Source organism: Tachysurus vachellii, chromosome 13 (assembly GCF_030014155.1).
Source record: "Tachysurus vachellii isolate PV-2020 chromosome 13, HZAU_Pvac_v1, whole genome shotgun sequence".
Taxonomy (NCBI): Eukaryota; Metazoa; Chordata; class Actinopteri; order Siluriformes; family Bagridae; genus Tachysurus; species Tachysurus vachellii.
The window spans coordinates 1,857,935-1,880,000 of NC_083472.1; the positions used below are offsets into that span (position 1 = coordinate 1,857,935).

General features: G+C 40.1%; 3 protein-coding genes across 3 annotated transcripts in view; 1 reads left to right on the forward strand and 2 right to left on the reverse strand.

The window, feature by feature from the left end:
- Positions 1-8,081: 8,081 nt before the first annotated feature.
- LOC132856151 (olfactomedin-like) lies at positions 8,082-11,920 on the reverse strand. The gene is made up of 5 exons (XM_060885604.1): positions 11,817-11,920; positions 10,989-11,147; positions 10,640-10,852; positions 9,619-9,751; positions 8,082-9,183 (listed from the first exon to the last, which is right to left on the reverse strand). The coding sequence occupies exons 1-5, from the start codon at positions 11,847-11,849 to the stop codon at positions 8,372-8,374; spliced, it is 1,350 nt and encodes a 449-aa protein (XP_060741587.1). The 5' UTR covers positions 11,850-11,920; the 3' UTR covers positions 8,082-8,371.
- A 3,413-nt stretch (positions 11,921-15,333) lies between these two features.
- On the forward strand, positions 15,334-19,088 carry LOC132856227 (olfactomedin-4-like). The gene is made up of 5 exons (XM_060885737.1): positions 15,334-15,488; positions 15,635-15,757; positions 16,388-16,606; positions 17,573-17,726; positions 18,130-19,088. The coding sequence occupies exons 1-5, from the start codon at positions 15,429-15,431 to the stop codon at positions 18,957-18,959; spliced, it is 1,386 nt and encodes a 461-aa protein (XP_060741720.1). The 5' UTR covers positions 15,334-15,428; the 3' UTR covers positions 18,960-19,088.
- A 2,325-nt stretch (positions 19,089-21,413) lies between these two features.
- The window catches only part of LOC132856279 (olfactomedin-4-like), a 4,248-nt gene continuing 3,595 nt past the window's right edge, over positions 21,414-22,066 (reverse strand). Inside the window, exon 2 of the mRNA XM_060885797.1 lies at positions 21,414-21,998. Within this exon, the coding sequence (XP_060741780.1) occupies positions 21,425-21,998 (574 nt within the window). The 3' untranslated portion in view covers positions 21,414-21,424. The remainder of the gene's footprint in view (positions 21,999-22,066) is intronic.

A 22,066-nucleotide genomic window follows, 5' to 3' on the forward strand; every position in this document is an offset into this window, starting at 1 on the left:
CTGGAGTGGGTTGAGGGCCTTGCTCAAGGGCCCAACAGGGCAGCTTTGCAGTGCTGGAGCTTGAACCATGACCTTCTGATCAACAACCCAGAGCTTTAACCACTTGAGCCTGAATGGATGGATGGATGGATGGATGGATGGATGGATGGAGAAGTCCTTAGTGCAGACATATTGATTGATGGATAAATGGAACAAGAGAAGGATAGAGAGAAGAATGTTTTATCAGATGGGTGGATTATCCTGGAGGTTCTCTTGCGTTTGTGACACTTGTCTGAGAGCTTCATCATCTTCCATACATATGTGTTCCCATGCGCTGTGAACACACTGCAGCTACGTGCTGAACCGCAGGAGAGGAACTGAGCACGTAGCAACAAAGCCAATTAAAGACAGCATTATATTATCATCTGTTGTTTTTAACAGCGCTCTTAAAGTATCCGTTTCAGCAGTGCTTACGCGAACAAAAAAGTTCAGGATGTAGCGCATGTGAGGTTAAGTGCTTAAGTGCTTCGTGTATTAAAAGTTTTCAGGGTTCATTGTAAAGTGTAGCACTCAATGAAGGGATTTTTCAACTCATTTGGCTTTCGCTGTGTGATAATTAAAAAAGAGACTTTAGGTCTGATTATATACTGATCACATGAGGTTTTTTATTTATTTATTTTTGCACTGTGCCTATTCCAGATAGATGTCACAAAACTTACTTTTTCTACTTCATGTCTATTGCAAGGGGGGGCACGGTGGCTTAGTGGTTAGCACGTTCGCCTCACACCTCCAGGGTTGGGGGTTTGATTCCCTCCTCCGCCTTGTGTGTGTGGAGTTTGCATGTTCTCCCCGTGCCTCGGGGGTTTCCTCCGGGTACTCCGGTTTCCTCCCCCGGTCCAAAGACATGCATGGTAGGTTGATTGGCATCTCTGGAAAATTGTCCGTAGTGTGTGAGTGTGTGAGTGAATGAGAGTGTGTGTGTGCCCTGTGATGGGTTGGCACTCCGTCCAGGGTGTATCCTGCCTTGATGCCCGATGACGCCTGAGATAGGCACAGGCTCCCCGTGACCCGAGGTAGTTCGGATAAGCGGTAGAAGATGAGTGAATGTCTGTTGCATTTCAAGAGTCCCAGCAATATCAGATTTGTTTTCACTGTCAAAAATGAATGCTGTTGTAGGAAATAGTCTACAGGTTCCTTGTTGTCCTACAACAGCGCAAGACTATCGGCCATAAATTATGTTTAAAATCTAAGTATGTATATTACTGAGGGACATCGTGATTAAGATCAGATGGAATCCATAGTTTCTTCGTGATTTCTGATTTGAATGAGCTGGAAATATAGAAACGATAAATTATTAGAACAAGTGAGTTCAGAACTGCTGTTGTGTAGTAGATCTGACCAATCAGATTAGAGCAGCACTTAGGTACGGTGTTATGTGTGTGTGTGTGTGTGTGTGTGTCTAACCAGCCATACCCTTAACCCCCAACACGGAATTTCTTTACACATTTGTAAAAGAACGTGTGTTTATTTTTATCTCTGAACTTGTCATTATGTTTGGCTCTGCAGCCTGAGCTCCACCCGTCACTATTTCCAGTAAAGGAGTGTAGAGAGACATGAGCCCTGCCCTACACTCACACAGTCTACTGTGTTATTATCATGTCTTTCTCTCCCTCTCTCTCTCTCTCTCTCTCTCTCTCTCTCTCTCTCTCTCATTCTCTGTCTGTCTTTAAATCTGTCTCTTCCTTTAGCTTGTCCCCTCCTTTACTTCTGTCTCACTATTCAACCTTTTTATTTCTGCATGTCTCTCTCACTGTCACTGTTCTTTTTTTTTTGTCCAGAATTTTCTGTTTCTTCTCTGTAATTCTCACTTTGTGTTGTTCTCTTTCTCCCTGAATCTTCCTGTTCTCTTGCTTTTTATTCCTCTGCCCTTTCCTGTCTGTGTCCTTTTCAGCTGGCTTTCCCTACTGCCCTCTGTCTCTCTCTCTTTCTGTCTGTCTTCTCTCTGGTTGTAACCCTCCTGTTTTTCACATCTCTTGCATGCTTTTCCTGTCCCCTAGTCATCTGTTTCTTTCTTCTCTATCTTTCTGTCTGTCTTTTCTCATCTCTCTGTTTCAATCTCTTCTGTCTTTCACTTTTGCTCATATCTCTCTGTTCTCCACTGTCCCATCTCCCACACCCACCCTTTCCTCTGCCCCCTGTATTTGTACAAATTGGTTCCACATGGTGCCCACACATACACACACACATACACACACACGCATACACACATACACACACACACACGCATACACACAAACACACACGCATACACACACACAAACACACACGCATACACACATACACACAAACACACACGCATACACACACACACACACATACTGTACACACACACACGCATACACACACACACATACATACACAAACACACACACACGCATACACACAAACACACACGCATACACACACACAGACACTGACACAAACAACACACGCACATACAAACACACACACGCACACACACACACACACGCATACACAAAAACACACACGCATACACACACATACACACACACAAACACACACGCATACAAACATACTGTACACACACACGCATACACACAAACACACACGCATGCACACACACACATACACACACACACGCATACACACAAACACACACGCATACACACACACACAGACACACACACAAACAACACACGCGCACACAAACACACACATGCACACACACACACACGGACGCCCATGCAGACACACACACAAACAACACATGCACACACAAACACACACACACATGCACACACAGACACATACACAAACAACACATGCACACACACACACACAAACACACACGCACGCACATGCAGACACACACAAACAGCACACGCACACGCACACGCACGCACGCATACACACACAGACACACACACACACCCAAACAGTTATTCACGCAAGCTCTTTATAAGGATCTTAAAATGTCCTGTAATGTATTTCTTTTACAAAAGTGTGTGCATGTTTTGAACATATTTCTGCTCTGATAAATCTGACCTGACCAAATCAATGTTCCAGCCTCTGCTTCATACATATGAAGTATTAAGTGAGTGTCCTGTTCCTCTCATCCTGTGGATCCACTTATCCAGCCTTTCTGCTAAGCATGATGTACATAAACAGGAAGTGTACAATGCTAAGGATGAGGATGAAAAACATAATGGCCTGTTATTCATGATGAAGCACTAATGCTGTAGAGCATTAACACAAGAGAGAGAGGAAATATGGAGGGATTTCTCTCTCCATCTCTCTTTCTCTCTGTCCACCTCTTACTTTGGGTATTGATAGAAGATGAAATAGCTGCAATTGTATCTATTAGCTAATGGGATAAAAACTAATTGCTTTTCTTTCTCCTTTTCATCTGCTCTCTCTCTCTCTCTCTCTCTCTCTCTCTCTCTCTCTCTCTCTCTCTCTCTCTCTCTCCTTGTCAGTGTGTGTAAGTATCTATCTATTTATCTTTCTCTGCAGGTTGACTGAATGCTTCTCTTGTCTCTGTTAGTCACTAATAAGCATGATATTGAACACTTAATGTAGTACAAACATATAAGTACAAATATTTATGGATATTATTATTTGATATTAATTCATTTGTATGTAAAAAGTAGGTCCACACAGTTGTTTTCCAAAGACCAGTCACTGATAACTATTTGTTCCCAACAAATATTCACCAGCGACCATTGTTCCCAACAACCAATCACTGATCACTATTATTCCCAGAGACCAATCAGTGCTCACTATTCTTTTCAAATGGCCAGTGACTAATCACCAGCATTCTCAGACATAGATCACTGATCACTGTTGATCTCAACAAAGAAATGCGTTGACCAATCGCCGGTCATTGTATTTCTCCAGCAACTAATCACTGATCAGCATTTTTCCCAATGACTAATCACTGTTATTACCAATAACTAATAACTCATCGCTGTTTTTACCGATGACTAATCACCAACCACCATGTATGTACCAAGAGCACCTTAAAAACAAAGAATTCCTTCTGTTTCTGCGCACACTTGGCGAATAAAGCTGATTCTGATTCTGACCTTTATTACCAATGACCAATCACTGATCACTATTATTACTGATGACTAATCACTTCTTCTTCTTCTTTTCTTCTTCTTTTGGCTTTTCCCTTCAGGGGTCGCCACAGCGAATCATCTCTCTCCACCTATCCCTATCTTCTGCATCCTCAACACTTGCACCCACTAGCTTCATATCCTCATTAATTACATCCATATACCTCCTCTTTAGCCTTCCTCTTTGCTTCCTGCCTGACAGCTACATGTCCAACATTCCCTCCTCTGAACATGTCCAAACCATCTTAATCTGTCCTCCCTAACTTTGTCCCCCAAACGTCCAACATGACCTGTCCCTCTGATGTCCTCGTTCCTAATCCTGTCCGATCTCGTCACTCCCAAAGAGAACCTCAACATCTTCAGCTCTGCTTTCCTCTAGCTCTGACTCCTGTCTCTTCTTCAGTGACACTGTCTCTAAACCATACAGCATGGCCGGTCTCACCACTGTCCTGTACACCTTCCCCTGGATTCTTGCTGATATTTTCCTATCACACAGAACTCCTGACACCTTTCTCCACCCATTCCAACCTGCCTGCACTCGCTTCTCTACCTTTTTCCCACTCTCTCTATTACTCTGGACTGTTGACCCTCTTCACCCTGTAACCTTACCTTCCACTTCCCTCCCTTCCATTCACACACATGTACTCACTCTTACTACGACTGACTTTCATTCCTCACTGATGACTAATCACTAATCACCATCATTAACAATGACTAATCACAGATTGCTGTTATTACCAATGACCAATCGCTGATCACTATTATTACTGATGACTAATCACTAATCACCATTACTAACAATGACTAATCACCGATTGCTGTTATTACCAATGACCAATCGCTGATCACTATTATTACTGATGACTAATCACTAATCACCATTATTACCAATGACTAATCACCGATTGCTGTTATTACCAATGACCAATCGCTGATCACTATTATTACTGATGACTAATCACTAATCACCATTATTACCAATGACTAATCACCGATTGCTGTTATTACCAATGACCAATCGCTGATCACTATTATTACTGATGACTAATCACTGATTGCTGTTATTACCAATGACCAATCACTGATCACTATTATTACTGATGACTAATCACTAATCACCATTATTTCCAAAGACTAATCACCGATTGCTGTTATTACCAATGACCAATGACCAATCGCTGATCACTATTATTACTGATGACTAATCACTAATCACCATTATTAACAATGACCAATCACTGATCACACTATTATCCCTCAGTCACTGATCACTTTTAAATCACCCATTATTTGCTTTTCCCTGAAAAATCTATCTCACTAAAGTATCACAATAATATTTGCTGCACAGCAAAGCCTCTTTTTTTCTGTTTACTTAATCATGTGATGGATTGCTGTTTGTTTCAGAAATTAATGCTAATTTATAAGTCATTAAAATGATTTCTTTTAATAAGTGCATTTTTGTTGCAAACTTTTCCACCCAGCTTTAAATCTCCTCGCTGTTCCTGTGAATATTACATCACAGGTGGTTATGTTCTGCCCCCTGGTGTTGGGATGAGGTTGTGTTATTCTACAAATATTAATTCTTCATTCTATAAATTAAGGATGTTCTTGCTTTAATTCCATAGTTTGTCATTTTCAGGAAAATTGTTCACATGTTGGGGGCACGGTGGCTTAGTGGTTAGCACGTTCGCCTCACACCTCCAGGGTTGGGGGTTCGATTCCCACCTCCGCCTTGTGTGTGTGGAGTTTGCATGTTCTCCCCGTGCCTCGGGGGTTTCCTCCGGGTACTCCGGTTTCCTCCCCCGGTCCAAAGACATGCATGGTAGGTTGATTGGCATCTCTGGAAAATTGTCCGTAGTGTGTGATTGTGTGAGTGAAAGAGAGTGTGTGTGTGTGTGCCCTGCGATGGGTTGGCACTCCGTCCAGGGTGTATCCTGCCTTGATGCCCGATGACGCCTGAGATAGGCACAGGCTCCCTGTGACCCGAGGTAGTTCAGATAAGCGGTAGAAAATGAGTGAGTGAGTGAGTGTTCACATGTTTTAATGATTAATCCACTATGTTTGAAAGTCTGCAGAGGGCGCCCTCTTGTGGTCTGAGGTAAAAACGACCAGACTGAATGTGAGCCTGAAATTGAAGCGGGTGGTTTTAATCTTTTTTCAAACTTGATGAATTCAAGTCATGAGTCAATACAAGAAGCTTTTTAATAATATCTAGCTGGCACAGTTTCTCCAGGACCAAGGTCCTACTTAAAACACAAAGCAACATAAAATCATAAATCTACATGAACCAACACAGAGCAAAGGACTTACATTGAGTTTTCCTAGCGCAACCTAGCGCAAAAAGTGTGAGACAAAAGACAGACAATACAAAACTCTACAGGACAGATACACAAAATAGCGCAGCCCAGTATACATTCTGTAACTGAGCGTTTGTGTAAAATAAGAGGATTAGCATTTGGTGGCAGCATTGAATTGTGGTGCGCAAAACAGCACAACAGATCCGTCAATGTTCGGTGGAAAATAGTTGGTCTGTGTTTTCCTCAATTCAACAACCGTCTCTTTGGTTTTGTCAACGTTCAGATACAGGTTGTTGACTCTGCACCAGGCTGTTAGCTGAATGTTGACTTGTCGTTCTTGCTGATGAGACCCACCGCGATCGTATCTTCAGTGAACTTGATGATATGGATAGAGCTTTGCATTGCTACACAGTCCTGAGCCAGAAGGGTAAACAGCAGTGGGCTGAGAACACAGCCTTTAGGGGCCCTTAGTGCTCAGTGTATTGGTTCTGGTGATGGAGGTGTTCAGGCCCAGCAGGATCGTCTTCTCAGTCAGGTGCTGACGGGTGATTGTGTTGAATGCTAAACTGAAGTCTATGAACAGCATTTGTACATAAGTGTACACAATAGGAAAACTTCAGGGGGTGCAGTAAAGGTGGCAACGGGGTTTTGAAGTGCCTTATGACAAACCTCTTAAAACACTTCATTACAATGGGTGTGAGTGCAAAAGGGCAATATTCATTGAACAGGACACTATAGACTTCTTCAGCACAGGGACAATTATGGAGGACTTTTGGCATGTTTGGCATGTGATTTAAAAAACGTTTGGCATGCAGTTCCTAGCCAGACCACCAGAGGTCAGGCGTTTCATTATAGTCTGCTGTGTTATCATTGTCTTCATGTGGGTTGTGCGACGCTCCTTCCTATTGTTCTGTTTTTCCGCCCTCTCACCTGTTTCTCTTTCACCTTGATGTATTGTCCTGTATACACCTTTCTTTTACCCATTGTGCTTGAGCTGTATGTTTGGACGCTGTCGTGTTGTGTTTTACGTTATAGTTTATGTTCTGTTTCTGTTGTTGTTTGTTTGATGTAAGGTTTCAGTCGATAAATAAGTGCTTTCACCGGATCTGATCTGCTGTATGTAGGCGATCGAGGCTTCCATGGAGATCCGGTTTCGATCACCGCTTCCGGTGGCATCTCCTGAACCTTACATCAATCCGAATGGAGAATTCAGCGGTTCTTAAGAGGTCTAGCTGACTTTTAAAAACTTGTATTTAAATCCCAGAGCAGATTTGTATTTATTTATTTACAAAGTAAGAAAAAAGGGTGAAGGTCAATGTCTTGGCTCTCCTAAGGATGTTTTTTGGCTAAAGATTGTAAGTGAATTGGTTAATCGCCTGTTATTTTTGTTTCTGGTGCTATGTATGGCTATGTTTGGCTGATCATGCAAGCTATCTATCTATCCACATCAGACCTATCCATCCATCCATCCATCCATCCATCCATCCATCCATCCATGTAACGGAGCTCACGGTGCTTTCTATGCAAGTACCATGTTTCGCTCTGCCTTGACTTAACCTGAAGTGTACTTTGTTTTATTCCATATTAATACTCCATGATGTACACCGTCATGGTGGGTTTTCTACTTAAGAGCACAGGATTGATCTGACCAGCAAAGACTTCTGTGTGCCGTTGAAAATAAAAAATACTTTTATTTAGTTTTTTTGCATTTATTCATTGTTGACAGCCAGGAATATCCTAACAGTGCAGCTGTTGTATATAGATTATAATTTTCATCAAGCTGTGACAATTAGACAAATAAAAAAACTACTTTGTGAATTTAAGAAGCTACAGTTAGCCATTGCAGTGCTTTATATCATAGAATGAAGTTTCAGTAAGCTTCAGTACTATACTAAAAATCATCTGGTGTTCCTGATGATCATACAGTGAATTTATTGCATGTTCTAATCTAACTTTTCAGAAGTAAGCTTGGTAGGCGAGCATGTAGCCACCGTTGTACATGTAGAGCCTCATGTCTGTGGGGTTGTAGTGAATGTTGGCGACGCCGGCTGCCACCTTCTCTATAGGGATGGAGAGCGTGTTGTCCTCCATCCCTGTGGTCATGTCGAAGGAGTAGAACACTTCCTCTTTGTAAGTGTTTATGTAGCGAGTTGCATAAAGCACCCCGCACACCAGGAAGGCGTTGGTCACCGAGCGCTTGAACAGGCGAGTCTTCCACGTGTGTGTCATGTTAAAGCTTTCCGTGTCCACTCGACTCACGACCATGTTTCCGTGATTAGCTTCCGTGGCGTACATTACCCACAGGCCCTTGTCATCGGCTGAGAGGTTGATGTCTGTCCAGTCGAAGCAGTTGTAATAGCAGTAGGGGAATTTGTTATTGAATCCAGCACCAGGAAGCCCGAGACGTCGGACTTGCTTGGTTTTCACGTCATAAGCACAGAGTTCGGGCATGTTGTAGCACTGATAATACACAACACCCTTGTGAACAATGGTCCCTGGACCCTGAATTGCATTAGCGTGAGTGTACGAGCCCACCAGTGTTTCATCTCTGTGGTTTCTTGCAGCCATGAAGTCTTCATGAGTCGGATAGAAGCGCACAGTGATGCCCAACCTGTTCCCATTAGCTAGAGGCTGGATCCAGTAAGTCTGTTCATTATCAGCATCAATATCATGACCCCATGCTCCAGCGATGTAGGCCGTACTGAACGGGTTCAACTTAATGACCACTGGCGCACTGATATTTGTCATTATTCGCCGAGAACAATTGCCTGTAAAGCAGAAAATATATAAAAAAAATGTAAGAACTTCCTGATGTGATGCTGGTGCAGAATCCTGACACTTCTACTGTTGTGGCTCTTCTCGCTCTCTGGTCTTGCCCCATTCATCCTGATGCTTTACTTCTGCCTGCACTTTCTGCACTTACATCTCACGTACTGCTGCTGTGACCGGTTTCTCTGTGAAGGCTATCATGACTATGTCTAGTGTTAAAAGTGCTTTCATAATAAAACTGATTTGAAGTGTATTTAACTAATAAGAATAAAATGTATGTCTATGGCGCACGGTTTAAAAACATTGTGCATTCAATTGAATCATTTATAAAAAAAAAAAATAATAATAACTAAATTAATCAGAAAATTAAACGTAACACAAATAATTCATATTAGAAATAAATCTGATTTTTTTTTTTAAATGACTAAACTTACTCCTGAAGTCTTGTGGGATGGTCCTGCAGGTCTGGACGCGGTTATTGAGATAGCGCAGCTTCTCCTTCATTGTTTCTAGATTAAAGATGTTTTTATTGTACATCTTATCCACATGTTCCTGAAACTTCTGCAACTGAGGTACAAATACATACAAAGATTTATTTATATGCATCAACGTGGCACTGGAGAAATACGCAAGAGCCCGAAGTAACATTAGCAGATAAGTAAAGGCATAATATGAACAGATAAGTGAGACCAGTGTGCAAATTAGGTTCTCTGCTGAATATCAGGCTGAGAGGCTTTTAGACTCTTTTTCTCATTGATGCCGGTTTAAATGAATCTTATTTATACAACTGAGCAGTTAAGGGTTAAGGATCATGCTTGTGGATTTGAACATCTGAACTTCTGAACAGTGGTGCAACATCTGAACCACTTGACACTGTGAAGAATGAAATGGCAAAACCAACCACACATGGCTCTAACAGATAATCAGAAAATATCAGTTCGTAACTGATGTCGCAATCGTAAGTGACAGAGATATTTTAACCGAATTGATATAAGACGTCTTTGAAAGTGGAACTAAAGAAAATGACTAAACTTAAAATGGAGATCGAATGGAAGATTAACCACAACATAGGGTTACAGGGTTATGACTTTTAACCCCGATCACCTTTTTGGGGCAGGTGAAGTTGGCAGTCAGTACGTAAACTTTGAGAAGTGTGCCGGGGGTCCTGAACTGCTCCGGTCAGAAAGAGTTGGATTGTTTTCTATCAATCTGTTAGTAAATGCTGCTCAGTCTCGAATCCCATCAACAAACAGTAAAAAGAAATGACTGGAAATGTAAATAAGTAAGAATTCAAACACAATGTAGAGGTGTGATACAACTCAGTAAACCACTCAGACACTGGAGACTTACCAGTGTCAGTGTTTATTTATTTATTTATTTGCATTATTTATATCCTATATCATAGAAATCCATATTTGTGTGTGTGTGTGTGTGTGTGTGTGTGTGTGTGTGTACCTCTGTGCGTATCTTCTGTGCCTCCTCTCCATCTCTGTCGAGATCTTCAGTATTCATGGTGTCATGTAGCTGCTGGATCTCTTGGCTGAGCTGCTTCAGGTGTAACGCGTTGTACACTCCCTGACTGTTCAGGTACTGGAACCTTTCCAGCCGCCGTGTCACGTTATTCAGTGTGGCCGTCATCTGAGGAACCGTCTTCTCACTCGTCACCGTCTGTCAGTCACAATGAAGGTTTATTCTATTAAATTACTTAGGAATATTAATATGAGATCTATAATAATGTCATTGCAGTGTGTGAGTGTGTGTGTGTGTGTGTGTGTGCGTGTGTGTGTGTGTGTGAGAGAGAGACCTGTGTTTGGAGTTTTCCCAGTGAGTCTTGGCAGTTTTGCAGCAGTTCTGCCACAGCGTCGTATTTGGCAGCAGGAAAAACCCAGACCATGCTGTTGAGCTCACACACACAGGCTCCATTTATCTCCTGACCTCGAACACTGTGAGTGTGAGCGCTCTCCTGATACACACACATCATACACACAATACATCATACACAAACATAATCATACTGTACACACATCATACACAAACATGAACACACACACATCATACACAGACATGAACACACACACATACAAATATGAACATACACACATATCATATACACTCATCATACACACACATCATACACACAATCATGATTATATACACTCACATATCATAAACACACACACATCATACACACACACACTCAAACAAACATGAATAAACACACACATCATACATTCGCATCATACTCGCAAACAAGAACATACACACACACACACACACACACACACACACACACACACACACACTACACTGCTCTGTAACAGTAGGTTTTACAAGAAAAGCTGCTAAGCCTAGATGTCTTCAATAATAATGAAAATAAACATTATTTCTGAAACATTATTATATAATAACATCAGTAATAAATTATTATTGTTATTATTTTCTTACTTTTTTTTTCTTGAACAATTACAGGCAAAATGAAGCACTGAAAATTATTATTATTATTATTATTATTATTATTATTATTATTATTATAACCTCTTGTTTATAAGTTTGCTTAAAATGCTTGAGTCATCATTTATAAGCGCTTCATTTCTTCTGTAATTGTAGTTAAAAGCGACACTTCGGTACTTACAGCGGCGGCGAGAAGCAGAATGAGGAGGATCATGATCAAACTCTGTGTGTGTGTGTTTGAGCTTCTCCATCAGCCTTTATAAATATGATGCTCTCTGTCTCACACACACACACACACACACACACACACACACACACACACACACAGAGAAATGGTGCAATTATTTTTAAAAAAAACTGATGTGAAAGTTTATGTTCATTATTTTCTGATGAGGATGTAAAGATTTTCCCGAAAGGAAGTTGAGAATTAGGCAATTGCTGACAGAAAAAAAAAACAATTCACCTTTTGCAACATTTGCAATTTTTGCATATCACTTTTATACAATTATACAATTGTAAATGTTGCAAATAAACCATAAAATACAGAAAAAAAAACTTACGTAAATTGTCTCTGTGTTCAATCAGTTCTTCTTCAATTCGTTCGTCTTCTCAAATTTTTAATACGTTTTTAAAAAAAAGGAGGTTAATATTTTCATATTTGAATAATTGTAACAATGACAAATTTACTAGTAAACTGTGTGGTCATTAAATCGCATTAAAATACTTTTAGATAGAGCATAAAATATTATATAAAAAATACTATTGCTAATAAAAGACTAATAAAATTAATATTAATATTATAATCAGTGACGGTCTGATAATTTTATTAAAGCAAAGTAAGACAGAGAAGCATCTGATCTATTTTAACCTATAATATGTTTTTATTTTTTAAGAATGCTATAAAAAAACCATCTAAGTTGAAAGAGTTAAACTTTATTTCAATAAAATTATCAAATTGTCGTAACAATCTTAAAACATCAACATTTTCTACGCATTTAGCTTTTAAATCAATATACACTTTATATTTATATCCATTTACCTGTTTTTATTTATTTATATATCTATTTATTTATTTACAGTATATTACAATAGTACAGTACATTATATTATATTGGTAATGAAATAAATGTATTTAAATCACACATGGTGTCATTCATTATACTGTAATAGATATTTTCTTTTTTTGGGGGGGGGGGATTTCTAGTATAATTTACTAGTATTAATGAAAGTGGAAAACTTATTTCTTACTAAAACACAAAAACTAGCACTTATAGATTTGTTTGATCCACATCATAATGCAGAACAAACTGAGGAAATATGAATGAAGTGATGAACTGAGACCTATTCATGGAGAATCTAATCTAAGTGGATAAGAAAACCTGAACAGAAGAATCCCCTGTACGGTCTGCTTCCTCCTGTCCATCAGAACAAAACCTTGTAACTTCTTTTTTTTCTTTCTTGTCTTCTCATGATCACGACTTCATAGTTGAAGACAACAAAGACAACAAAGACAGAAAGCATGAAAGAAGGAAGCTATGGAAAATAAACTAGAGGAAACGGGAAAACTGTTGAATGAAGTAAAGAAATTGAATATATCTGGTTTAATTGTGAAGAAGAGATCCAGAAGGAAGCTGGTTCAACAACAGGAGGAACAAACACTGTACCTAGACAGTTGGATAAAGACCCATCTTGCTGAAAGAAGATTATAGAATGATAAGTTTTCTTTACCTTTTAACCCTTGTATGATGTTCGTATTTTTGTTACTCAGCCAGTGTTCGTGGGTCTGTTTGACCCGCTGCATTTTTGGGTTTTTAATTCAACACAATCAAACAATGTTAAAATACTCTACAGATGTTTACTTCATCCCAATTACAAGCAATATAAACAGCATATATGGTTAATATTCCCCCTTTATCTTTATTACATCACGTTTTTAATTAAAGTGTTACTCGTTTTTTTTTTTGTTGTTTTTTTAATTGTTTTTTTGTAATTAAAAAAAAGAAAATCAAATTTAATCACGTTATGAGTGGGAAAAAATCAACAAATTTACAAGGAAGCAAAGCTTTTCAAAACTGTTGATGTTTATGAATATGGGTCCCACAGACTGAACATCATACAAGGGTTAAATAAACTTACATAAATCTTTGTACGCTCAAAAAATTATATAATGTTCAGCAGCATGTTTATATGTCAACACAGTGAGTAACATTTATCTGAAATCACAAGGTTTCGTAACCACAGCTAGCAACGGCAAAAATATCACACAGAAAACCAAAAACACACAGTCAGCAACGACAAAAAATATCCTGCGAAGCCTGACAGGATGTTGTTGAGAAACTTAATGATCCTGCGAAGCCTGACAGGATGTTGTTGAGAAGCATAAGAAACATACTAATAAATGGTATAAAAAAGGGTTTTAGAACCAGTTATTAGTGCGCATTCACCTAGAGGCAAGCTTAGCTTAATTATTGCTAATAGCGGGCGCATCATAGAACAAACACGAGAGTGTTTCTTGGTTTGTTATTATCTTTGCATTTTAATTACTTTTACTTATTCTAATACTGCTTGAATATTTGAAGGAGATTTTATTTGTAATTTTATTTTTTACTTTACATATATTACACACATTTATCTGCATTACATTGCTTTTAATATGAGGACCCTGAAAAGACAAGAAGGTTTAAGTCTGACTCCTTCATCTAAAGATGCAAACAATAGATTAGGTAGAAGAACTTGAAGAGGATTCTTTTGTCAGACCCCGGATACGGAAGGAAGGAGACAGACCCATATGCAGGATAGCTTCAAACGATAGGGGTTTAATAAATAATGAAGACCATACAAAGGACTAAACGTAACTAATGAATCCATGCTGCCATCGGCAACGCGGCTCACATTTATACACAGGACAGGTTAATCACACAATGGGGAACAGGTGTGGAGACAGGGAGGAGCAGACGAGGGTGGGGCAGCCACGTGACAAAAACAAACAATCGCACGTGTCCAAAAGTCCGCGCTGATCCCTGACACCTTTGTTAGAAGACAGAAGGACTTCGCAGGATACCTGCGTTCAAGGTAAGACCAACTCTGATAGTTGATCTTTCATTCTTTCATTCATTCATTCATTTTCTACCGCTTATCCGAACTACCTCAGGTCATGGGGAGCCTGTGCCTATCTCAGGCCAACCCATCACAGGGCACACACATACTCTCATTCACTCACGCAATCACACACTAGGGACAATTTTCCAGAGATGCCAATCAACCTACCATGCATGTCTTTGGACCGGGGGAGGAAACCGGAGTACCCAGAGGAAACCCCCGAGGCACGGGGAGAACATGCAAACTCCACACACAAGGCGGAGGCGGGAATCGAACCCCCAACCCTGGAGGTGTGAGGCAAACGTGCTAACCACTAAGCCACTGTGCCCCCATAGTTGAGCTTGTGTTTTCAAAACTAACCCGTGTATTCTGGGACACGTCCTTTAGTGGGAATGTGAAGGGTTTCCTAGGCAATTCAAAAACAAGTGTCACTAATGGACACGTAATTCAGTATAAATTAATTCAAGTTACGCAAACATCAAAACTTGGGATGTCCCACATCCTTCTGTATTATATTGTTCCTCTGGAAACATCAGCAGAACAAAATTTTCTAAATCTCACTTCCCCATTTTAGTCAGCAGAAGTCGAATGTTAAGAGGAGGTGATTTTTTTTAAGACAGCCTCTGGACTTGTTTTCCTCATATATACGGTAGAAGCTCTAACAACTTTGTTCCATTTGTCTTCTGAAACAAACATGAAGTCGTTTCGGTTGTCTGTGCGGACGGCTGCGTTTTTCCTCACATTTTTCTCTCAGGTAAGAAGAACTCTGTTTAAGATATTGTGTTTACATCTAAAGAGTCAGACATCAACAGTTCTGCAGCGTAATCCATAAAACTCTCACATTCTTGTGCCTCATGTATGTTTTTCTTGTGTGTATCGTTAATTTGTTTCTGCTCACAGAGTGTGAGCGGGAAGGACTGTGTGTGTGAGCTGAAGAACTTGCAGCGTCCTTTTCCCATGGAGAAACTCAACAACATCCAAACTGCAGCTAACGAATGCACGAAGACCATCACTCCCAACGAGGTGTGTGGTTTTAGAATCATTTAAATTTGACAAGGTTAGGAAAGAAACTCTCAGACGTTCTGTTAGATGAACGAGATGAAGCAGAGTTACTAACACCCCAAAGATGAATACTTTCCCATAACTTCCTGAAGTGCTTTCTTTCTCTTATATAACAGTAACTGGTCAGTGATATAATTTTTTTTAATTCCTAATGAACGTTGGACTTCTTCTTCCAATGAAACATCTGTAAAGGGGGCACGGTGGCTTAGTGGTTAGCACGTTCGCCTCACACCTCCAGGGTTGGGGGTTCGATTCCCGCCTCCACCTTGTGTGTGTGGAGTTTGCATGTTCTCCCCGTGCCTCGGGGGTTTCCTCCGGGTACTCCGGTTTCCTCCCCCGGTCCAAAGACATGCATGGTAGGTTGATTGGCATCTCTGGAAAATTGTCCATAGTGTGTGATTGCGTGAGTGAATGAGAGTGTGTGTGTGTGCCCTGTGATGGGTTGGCACTCCGTCCAGGGTGTATCCTGCCTTGATGCCCGATGACGCCTGAGATAGGCACAGGCTCCCCGTGACCCGAGGTAGTTCGGATAAGCGGTAGAAAGTGAGTGAGAGTGAATAGATGGATTTATACAATATCTCTCTCTCTCAGGTAATGGAGGCTGATGTACTGATGCTGGGATTGCAGCGGCGGCTGCAGCAGCTGGAGGAGAGCATGTCTGTGTTGGAGAATGAGGATGACGGTGATCTGTACGGAGCCGTGTCACTGCGTATCATCGAGCTCGAGCTTTCTGAGATCCAGGAGCTCCTAAATAAACTGCAGAACACCATCAAGTCCCACAAGAGGCTCAGTGAGAGCACATTAAAAAAGGTGTCTAACTGCACTGCATCACTCCAGACCACAGCACACATCATTACCACATGCATCTTTATAGAGTATACAGTTAGCAGGATGTTATGCTGGTGTAGCTATTAGTTTTTTTATGATTATAAAGTTAATAATCACTCATCACTTCATTTTGCTCCTGATTATACGAGTAAGCGTATTTTTTAATCACACGTAGTGATGATGAGTTGAGATTTGGTCAAGCGCTAAAGCTTTCCAGACAATCCAGTTGAAAGTATTCATATCTTGCTGCTCACTGATGGCCTCTAGTGGTCAAAAGGCTAACTGCTATGTGTGGTAAGTAAACTAAGTGAAATAAATATTATGTCATAGTCTGGGGGAAGTAAAATAACATCCAACATGTAAACAGATGTCTTTATGTATGTTAATCATTGATTGTTAATTTATCGTCATTCAGAAATTTATATCATTTTCACAGTAAATGTCTATCGTTGGAAATATAAGGAAGCAGAAAACTCTGAGACTATAGCGGCTGAATCTTTCTTTAAAATGTATTTTAAAATGCTGCATTCATCTTATCTGCATTTTAATTGGGTCATTTTGATCTGAACAATGTGTTGTGTATGTAATTGTTTAAGCAGTGGACAGTAGTGATGTGCTTGTGTCTGAATAATTAAGTAAGTGAATGATCATTATTTTAAATCATGTTTTTGTGTGTATGTGTGTGTCTGTTTGTGTGTGTGTCTGTTTGTGTGTGTGTGTGTCTGTTTGTGTGTGTGTTTGTGTGTGTGTCTGTTTATGTGTGTGTGTGTCTGTTTGTGTGTGTGTGTGTCTGTTTGTGTGTGTCTGTTTGTGTGTGTGTGTGTCTGCTTGTGTGTGTGTGTGTGTCTGTTTGTGTGTGTGTGTGTGTGTGTCTGTTTGTGTGTGTGTGTGTGTGTGTTTGTGTGTCTGTGTGTGTGTGTGTGTGTGTGTGTGTGTGTGTGATTATAGATGCAAAACGTGGCAGAGACCATGCAGGAGCTGGAGTCCTTCGATGTTTCACAGGTGATTAGCAGACAGCGAGAAAATCAGCGCATGAAGAGAGACTTGGCTGAATGTCAGCATGAGCTTAATGCCACCATGCAGCCTCCCACTGTTCACTCTAGTACGTACACTTTACATTTAATCTTACTGTAAATTTAAATAGATACACAAACAAAAGTTAACCATTAACATAGTCAATGTGTGTCCATAGTATATGAGTACTGACTGACTTTTATAAAAATAAAATAAAAAAGTCATTGTACAAATGTATTGTTTCAGCTGTTGATATATTTAACATCCAAAAATATAAAAGCAAATAAAACTAATATAAGGATACATTTATCTCCTGCCTGCTTGCCATGATTTCCTCCATATCATAATGTTTTAATGTCTTCAGTGCATCAGGTTTTTCATAGTGAGTTTATATAAATAAATAAATAAATAAATAAATAAATAAATAAGTATAAGGCTCCATTCATAGGACATTTGTTCATCAAATTTGTTCTCTGTGTGTATGAGTGCAGGACGCTGTCCACAAGGCCAACTGGTCAATGTGAACGGGCCTAGAACTTACTCCCTCACCCAGTATGGGACCTCGTACTATTATGGCGCTTGGGGAAAAGACCCGAAACCTGCTCCAGGAAAGGAGGCCATGTACTGGCTGGTGGCTCTGACCAGCAGCAACGCTTTTGCCAACTATGTGCGGCATTACAGCAGTTTAAGCACTATACTGGTAGGTGTGGGTCCTGTGGACAGTGTTATTTCTTCTTCAAACCCCACCACAAACACCATCATCGGCCCTAACGTGGTGCAGTACGGAGACGCGCTATACTACGGCTGCTATAACACACCTTCCGTGTGTCGCTTTAACATCTCCTCCAAGTCCGTCACCAACACACCACTTCCACAAAACTCCGGCTTCAATAACAAGTTTCCTTTCGGACACTTGGACGCCACGTACATCTACACAGACTTGGATTTCGCCACCGACGAATCTGGCGTCTGGGTCGTCTACACAGCACCGGAAAATTTTGGCAATGTGATCCTTAGCGAGGTGATAGAAGGAAGTCCACCGTCTTTGGGCCGGACGTGGCGGACATCGCTGCACAAGCGTACTGCCACTAACACGTTCATGGCATGTGGAGTGCTTTACGCCACACGCTTCCTGGACAAACAGACGGAGGAAATTTTCTACTCATTTGACACAGAGACAAAGGAGGAGCGTTATGACCTGAAGATCCACCTCAAGAAAATGCAGACCAACATCCAATCACTGAATTACAACCCACGAGACCGAATGCTGTACGCCTACAGTGACGCATACATCGTCTCGTACGATGCTGTCTTTCAGTAAATACATAGTCATGTAACAGTGACGCAGATTCTTTTTCTGCTGTTAGAATTTTTTTTTTAATGCTTATTTTTCTTTTTTTTTTATCTCTAGCACCTCTTAACCAATAAAACATTACTTTTTGTTAATGGCTGTGCTGTGTGGTCTAAAATCCTTTTCTTTAATTATATTAAATAGGAACATTAATGGAATGAGAGTGTGTGTGTGTGTGTGTGTGTGTGTGTGTGTGTGTGTGCCCTGCGATGGGTTGGCACTCCGTCCAGGGTGTATCCTGCCTTGATGCCCGATGACGCCTGTGATAGGCACAGGCTCCCCGTGACCCGAGGTAGTTCGGATAAGCGGTAGAAGATGAGTGAGTGAGAGGAACATTAATGGAACATTTTCACCTATAAAAATAGATTAGTGAGTAACCAACTTTATAACTTTACAGTGAGCAGAAAGACTTATTTAAACACATTATTTATGCAATTTGATATGATTCCAGTTCATATACCAATTTTTCACAAAATGTCTTTTGACATTGTACTTATACATCAGGTCAATTTATTATTATTATTTTAGCTTTCTGCCATAATATATTGGAATTTACATAATGAATTCTCAAATGTTTAAGCATTTACAATTTGAAGTATTTCTTATCTTTGCAATATTTCTTAGATGAAGAAATTCTAGCCTAGTAATGTAATTTACATTAGCTTTAAATAAGAGTCAGGGGTCAATAATCACTAAGCTAAGGTCACACTGTTACACATGATGTAACTGAAAGGCCATAGAGAGTTACTAAGAAGGTCATTTACTACTTTAACCAACGCTATCTCAGTATTGTGATAAGGCCTAAATCAGGACTGATAGATCTCATGAGTATTATTCCTACAATATTCAAGCATGAACATAACTCCTGTGCTACATCCATTTCTAGGATCTAGAGATGATCGGGAGGTTTGATATTTGCCAATAGTAAGACAGATGACAAGGGATGGAGTTGTTTCTAATCATGGCAGAAACCTCATATGTCCAAATTTGGTCAATTTCATATTTTTTCACATATCGATGCTATTGGTCAGTCCCCACGTGGGTCTGTTATTTTTACAAGTTATTAACCAATCTAAAGTCTTGAAAATAGCTTGAGCGCAAATCTCATAACTCCATTGGACACTTCAACTGTCCACCTCTTCCTCACTCCGTGGGAGAGCTTCACGGCATATTTCTCCTCAAGAAGAGTCGCAAAGAATCAACACGTCTTCTGAGGTAAATGTCTTCAAAACACTGGGCTCAAAGAAAAAAAAACGGCTGACCCCCCGCTAGTTCTGGTGCTCGTCTGAGGACAGGAATTTAGCGCAAGACAATCCACTGTAACGCGGACTAAACCCTGTGCACTGCAGATAAGGTACAGGGTTTTTTTAATTTCCTGAAAAATAACGGTTTTGGAGATACGAGGATTCCGTCTGACAGCGACGATATATAGGTTTGATTATTTACAGTAGTGTCTACATGAAGAACCATGAATGAAAGTGATAAAGTAAGTAAAAAATTGTATTTGCTATAAAGACTTTAAACGTTAGATCTAATACTTAGCAAGTCAAGCTTTTGACTGAAGATGCTGGCTGTGTTTTCAATAGGATCTAATTTTATGCTAAATTGGTCACTAAAACTGAGTTTCTGATTGGTTAGACGTTTTTGTTTAACTAGGGGAACAGACACAGTTTCAATATGGTAGAACCCAAGCACATGAACGAGATGTGGCGGCTTAGTGGCTAAGCTGCTGGTCCACCAAACAGAAGGTTGTGAGTTCAAAGCCCAGGTCCCAAAACCTATCACTGGTCAACCCTCAAGTGCTTATTTATATAAAATGAGATTAAAAAAAAAAGGTAAGTCACTCTGGATAAGGGTTTTTGCTAAATGCAAAAGTTTGTCAGATCTCTGGCCTCAGCTCTGGATAGTCACTGATTCTTTAGTCCAGTTCTGAGACAGTATTCAAGAAATGACAACAGCACCTTCTTAGACGGAACAGATTATTTTTAGTGTCCTAAAAAGCCATACAATCATGCAAAATGATCTTCTTAATGGCCATGTGTTTATTTATTTTTGTTTGTTTGTTTTTTAAACATTTAAATGTTGTATTAAATGTTTTCATTGTTAATTGTATTATCTCATGTTAAGGATATATTTTTTTTATTACGTTCACTTTTGCCTGTAGGTAAATGGAGACTTTATCTCTGTTGGTCTTTTTTTGGTATGTAAAGTAAATTGTTGCAAAATGTCTGACCAGAAAAGTGACTGCCATGAACAATAAAAGCCAAGAGAATTAACAAAACTGTGAATAGCTAGTTTTTATTAGCATTTAGTCATGAACCAAAATAATATTTATTTCTTTTTAATGAAGAATTATTTTTAAAGCATATTCCAGGCATACATAAGATGTATATAACTACAAAAACAGATTTATATCATTGTTCTAATCTAACTTTTCAGAAGTAAGCTTGGTAGGCGAGCATGTAGCCACCGTTGTACATGTAGAGCCTCATGTCTGTGGGGTTGTAGTGAATGTTGGCGACGCCGGCTGCCACCTTCTCTATAGGGATGGAGAGCGTGTTGTCCTCCATCCCTTTGGTCATGTCGAAGGAGTAGAACACTTCCTCTTTGTAAGTGTTTATGTAGCGAGTTGCATAAAGCACCCCGCACACCAGGAAGGCGTTGGTCACCGAGCGCTTGAACAGGCGAGTCTTCCACGTGTGTGTCACGTTAAAGCTTTCCGTGTCCACTCGACTCACGACCATGTTTCCGTGATTAGCTTCCGTGGCGTACATTACCCACAGGCCCTTGTCATCGGCTGAGAGGTTGATGTCTGTCCAGTCGAAGCAGTTGTAATAGCAGTAGGGGAATTTGTTATTGAATCCAGCACCAGGAAGCCCGAGACGTCGGACTTGCTTGGTTTTCACGTCATAAGCACAGAGTTCGGGCATGTTGTAGCACTGATAATACACAACACCCTTGTGAACGATGGTCCCTCGACAAATACAACCACTGATGCACTCAGTTGGCCTATAATGAATCAAATCTTTTTCTAATTAATTGTTTTAAAATCTCTTTAGTTTCGACAATCAAGAACA

What these genes read in the sequence shown, in the direction of transcription:
- LOC132856151 (XM_060885604.1), bottom strand. Translation starts at nt 11,849, where the DNA reads ATGATCCTCCTCATTCTGCTTCTCGCCGCCGCT. An exon ending in TGGGAAAACTCCAAACACAG is followed by an intron (nt 10,853 to 10,988) that starts GTCTCTCTCTCA and finishes TGTGACTGACAG; the next exon opens with ACGGTGACGAGTGAGAAGAC. An exon ending in CATCCCACAAGACTTCAGGA is followed by an intron (nt 9,184 to 9,618) that starts GTAAGTTTAGTC and finishes TCTGCTTTACAG; the next exon opens with GCAATTGTTCTCGGCGAATA.
- LOC132856227 (XM_060885737.1), top strand. Translation starts at nt 15,429, where the DNA reads ATGAAGTCGTTTCGGTTGTCTGTGCGGACGGCTGCGTTTTTCCTCACA. An exon ending in AGACCATCACTCCCAACGAG is followed by an intron (nt 15,758 to 16,387) that starts GTGTGTGGTTTT and finishes TCTCTCTCTCAG; the next exon opens with GTAATGGAGGCTGATGTACT. An exon ending in GTGAGAGCACATTAAAAAAG is followed by an intron (nt 16,607 to 17,572) that starts GTGTCTAACTGC and finishes GTGTGATTATAG; the next exon opens with ATGCAAAACGTGGCAGAGAC.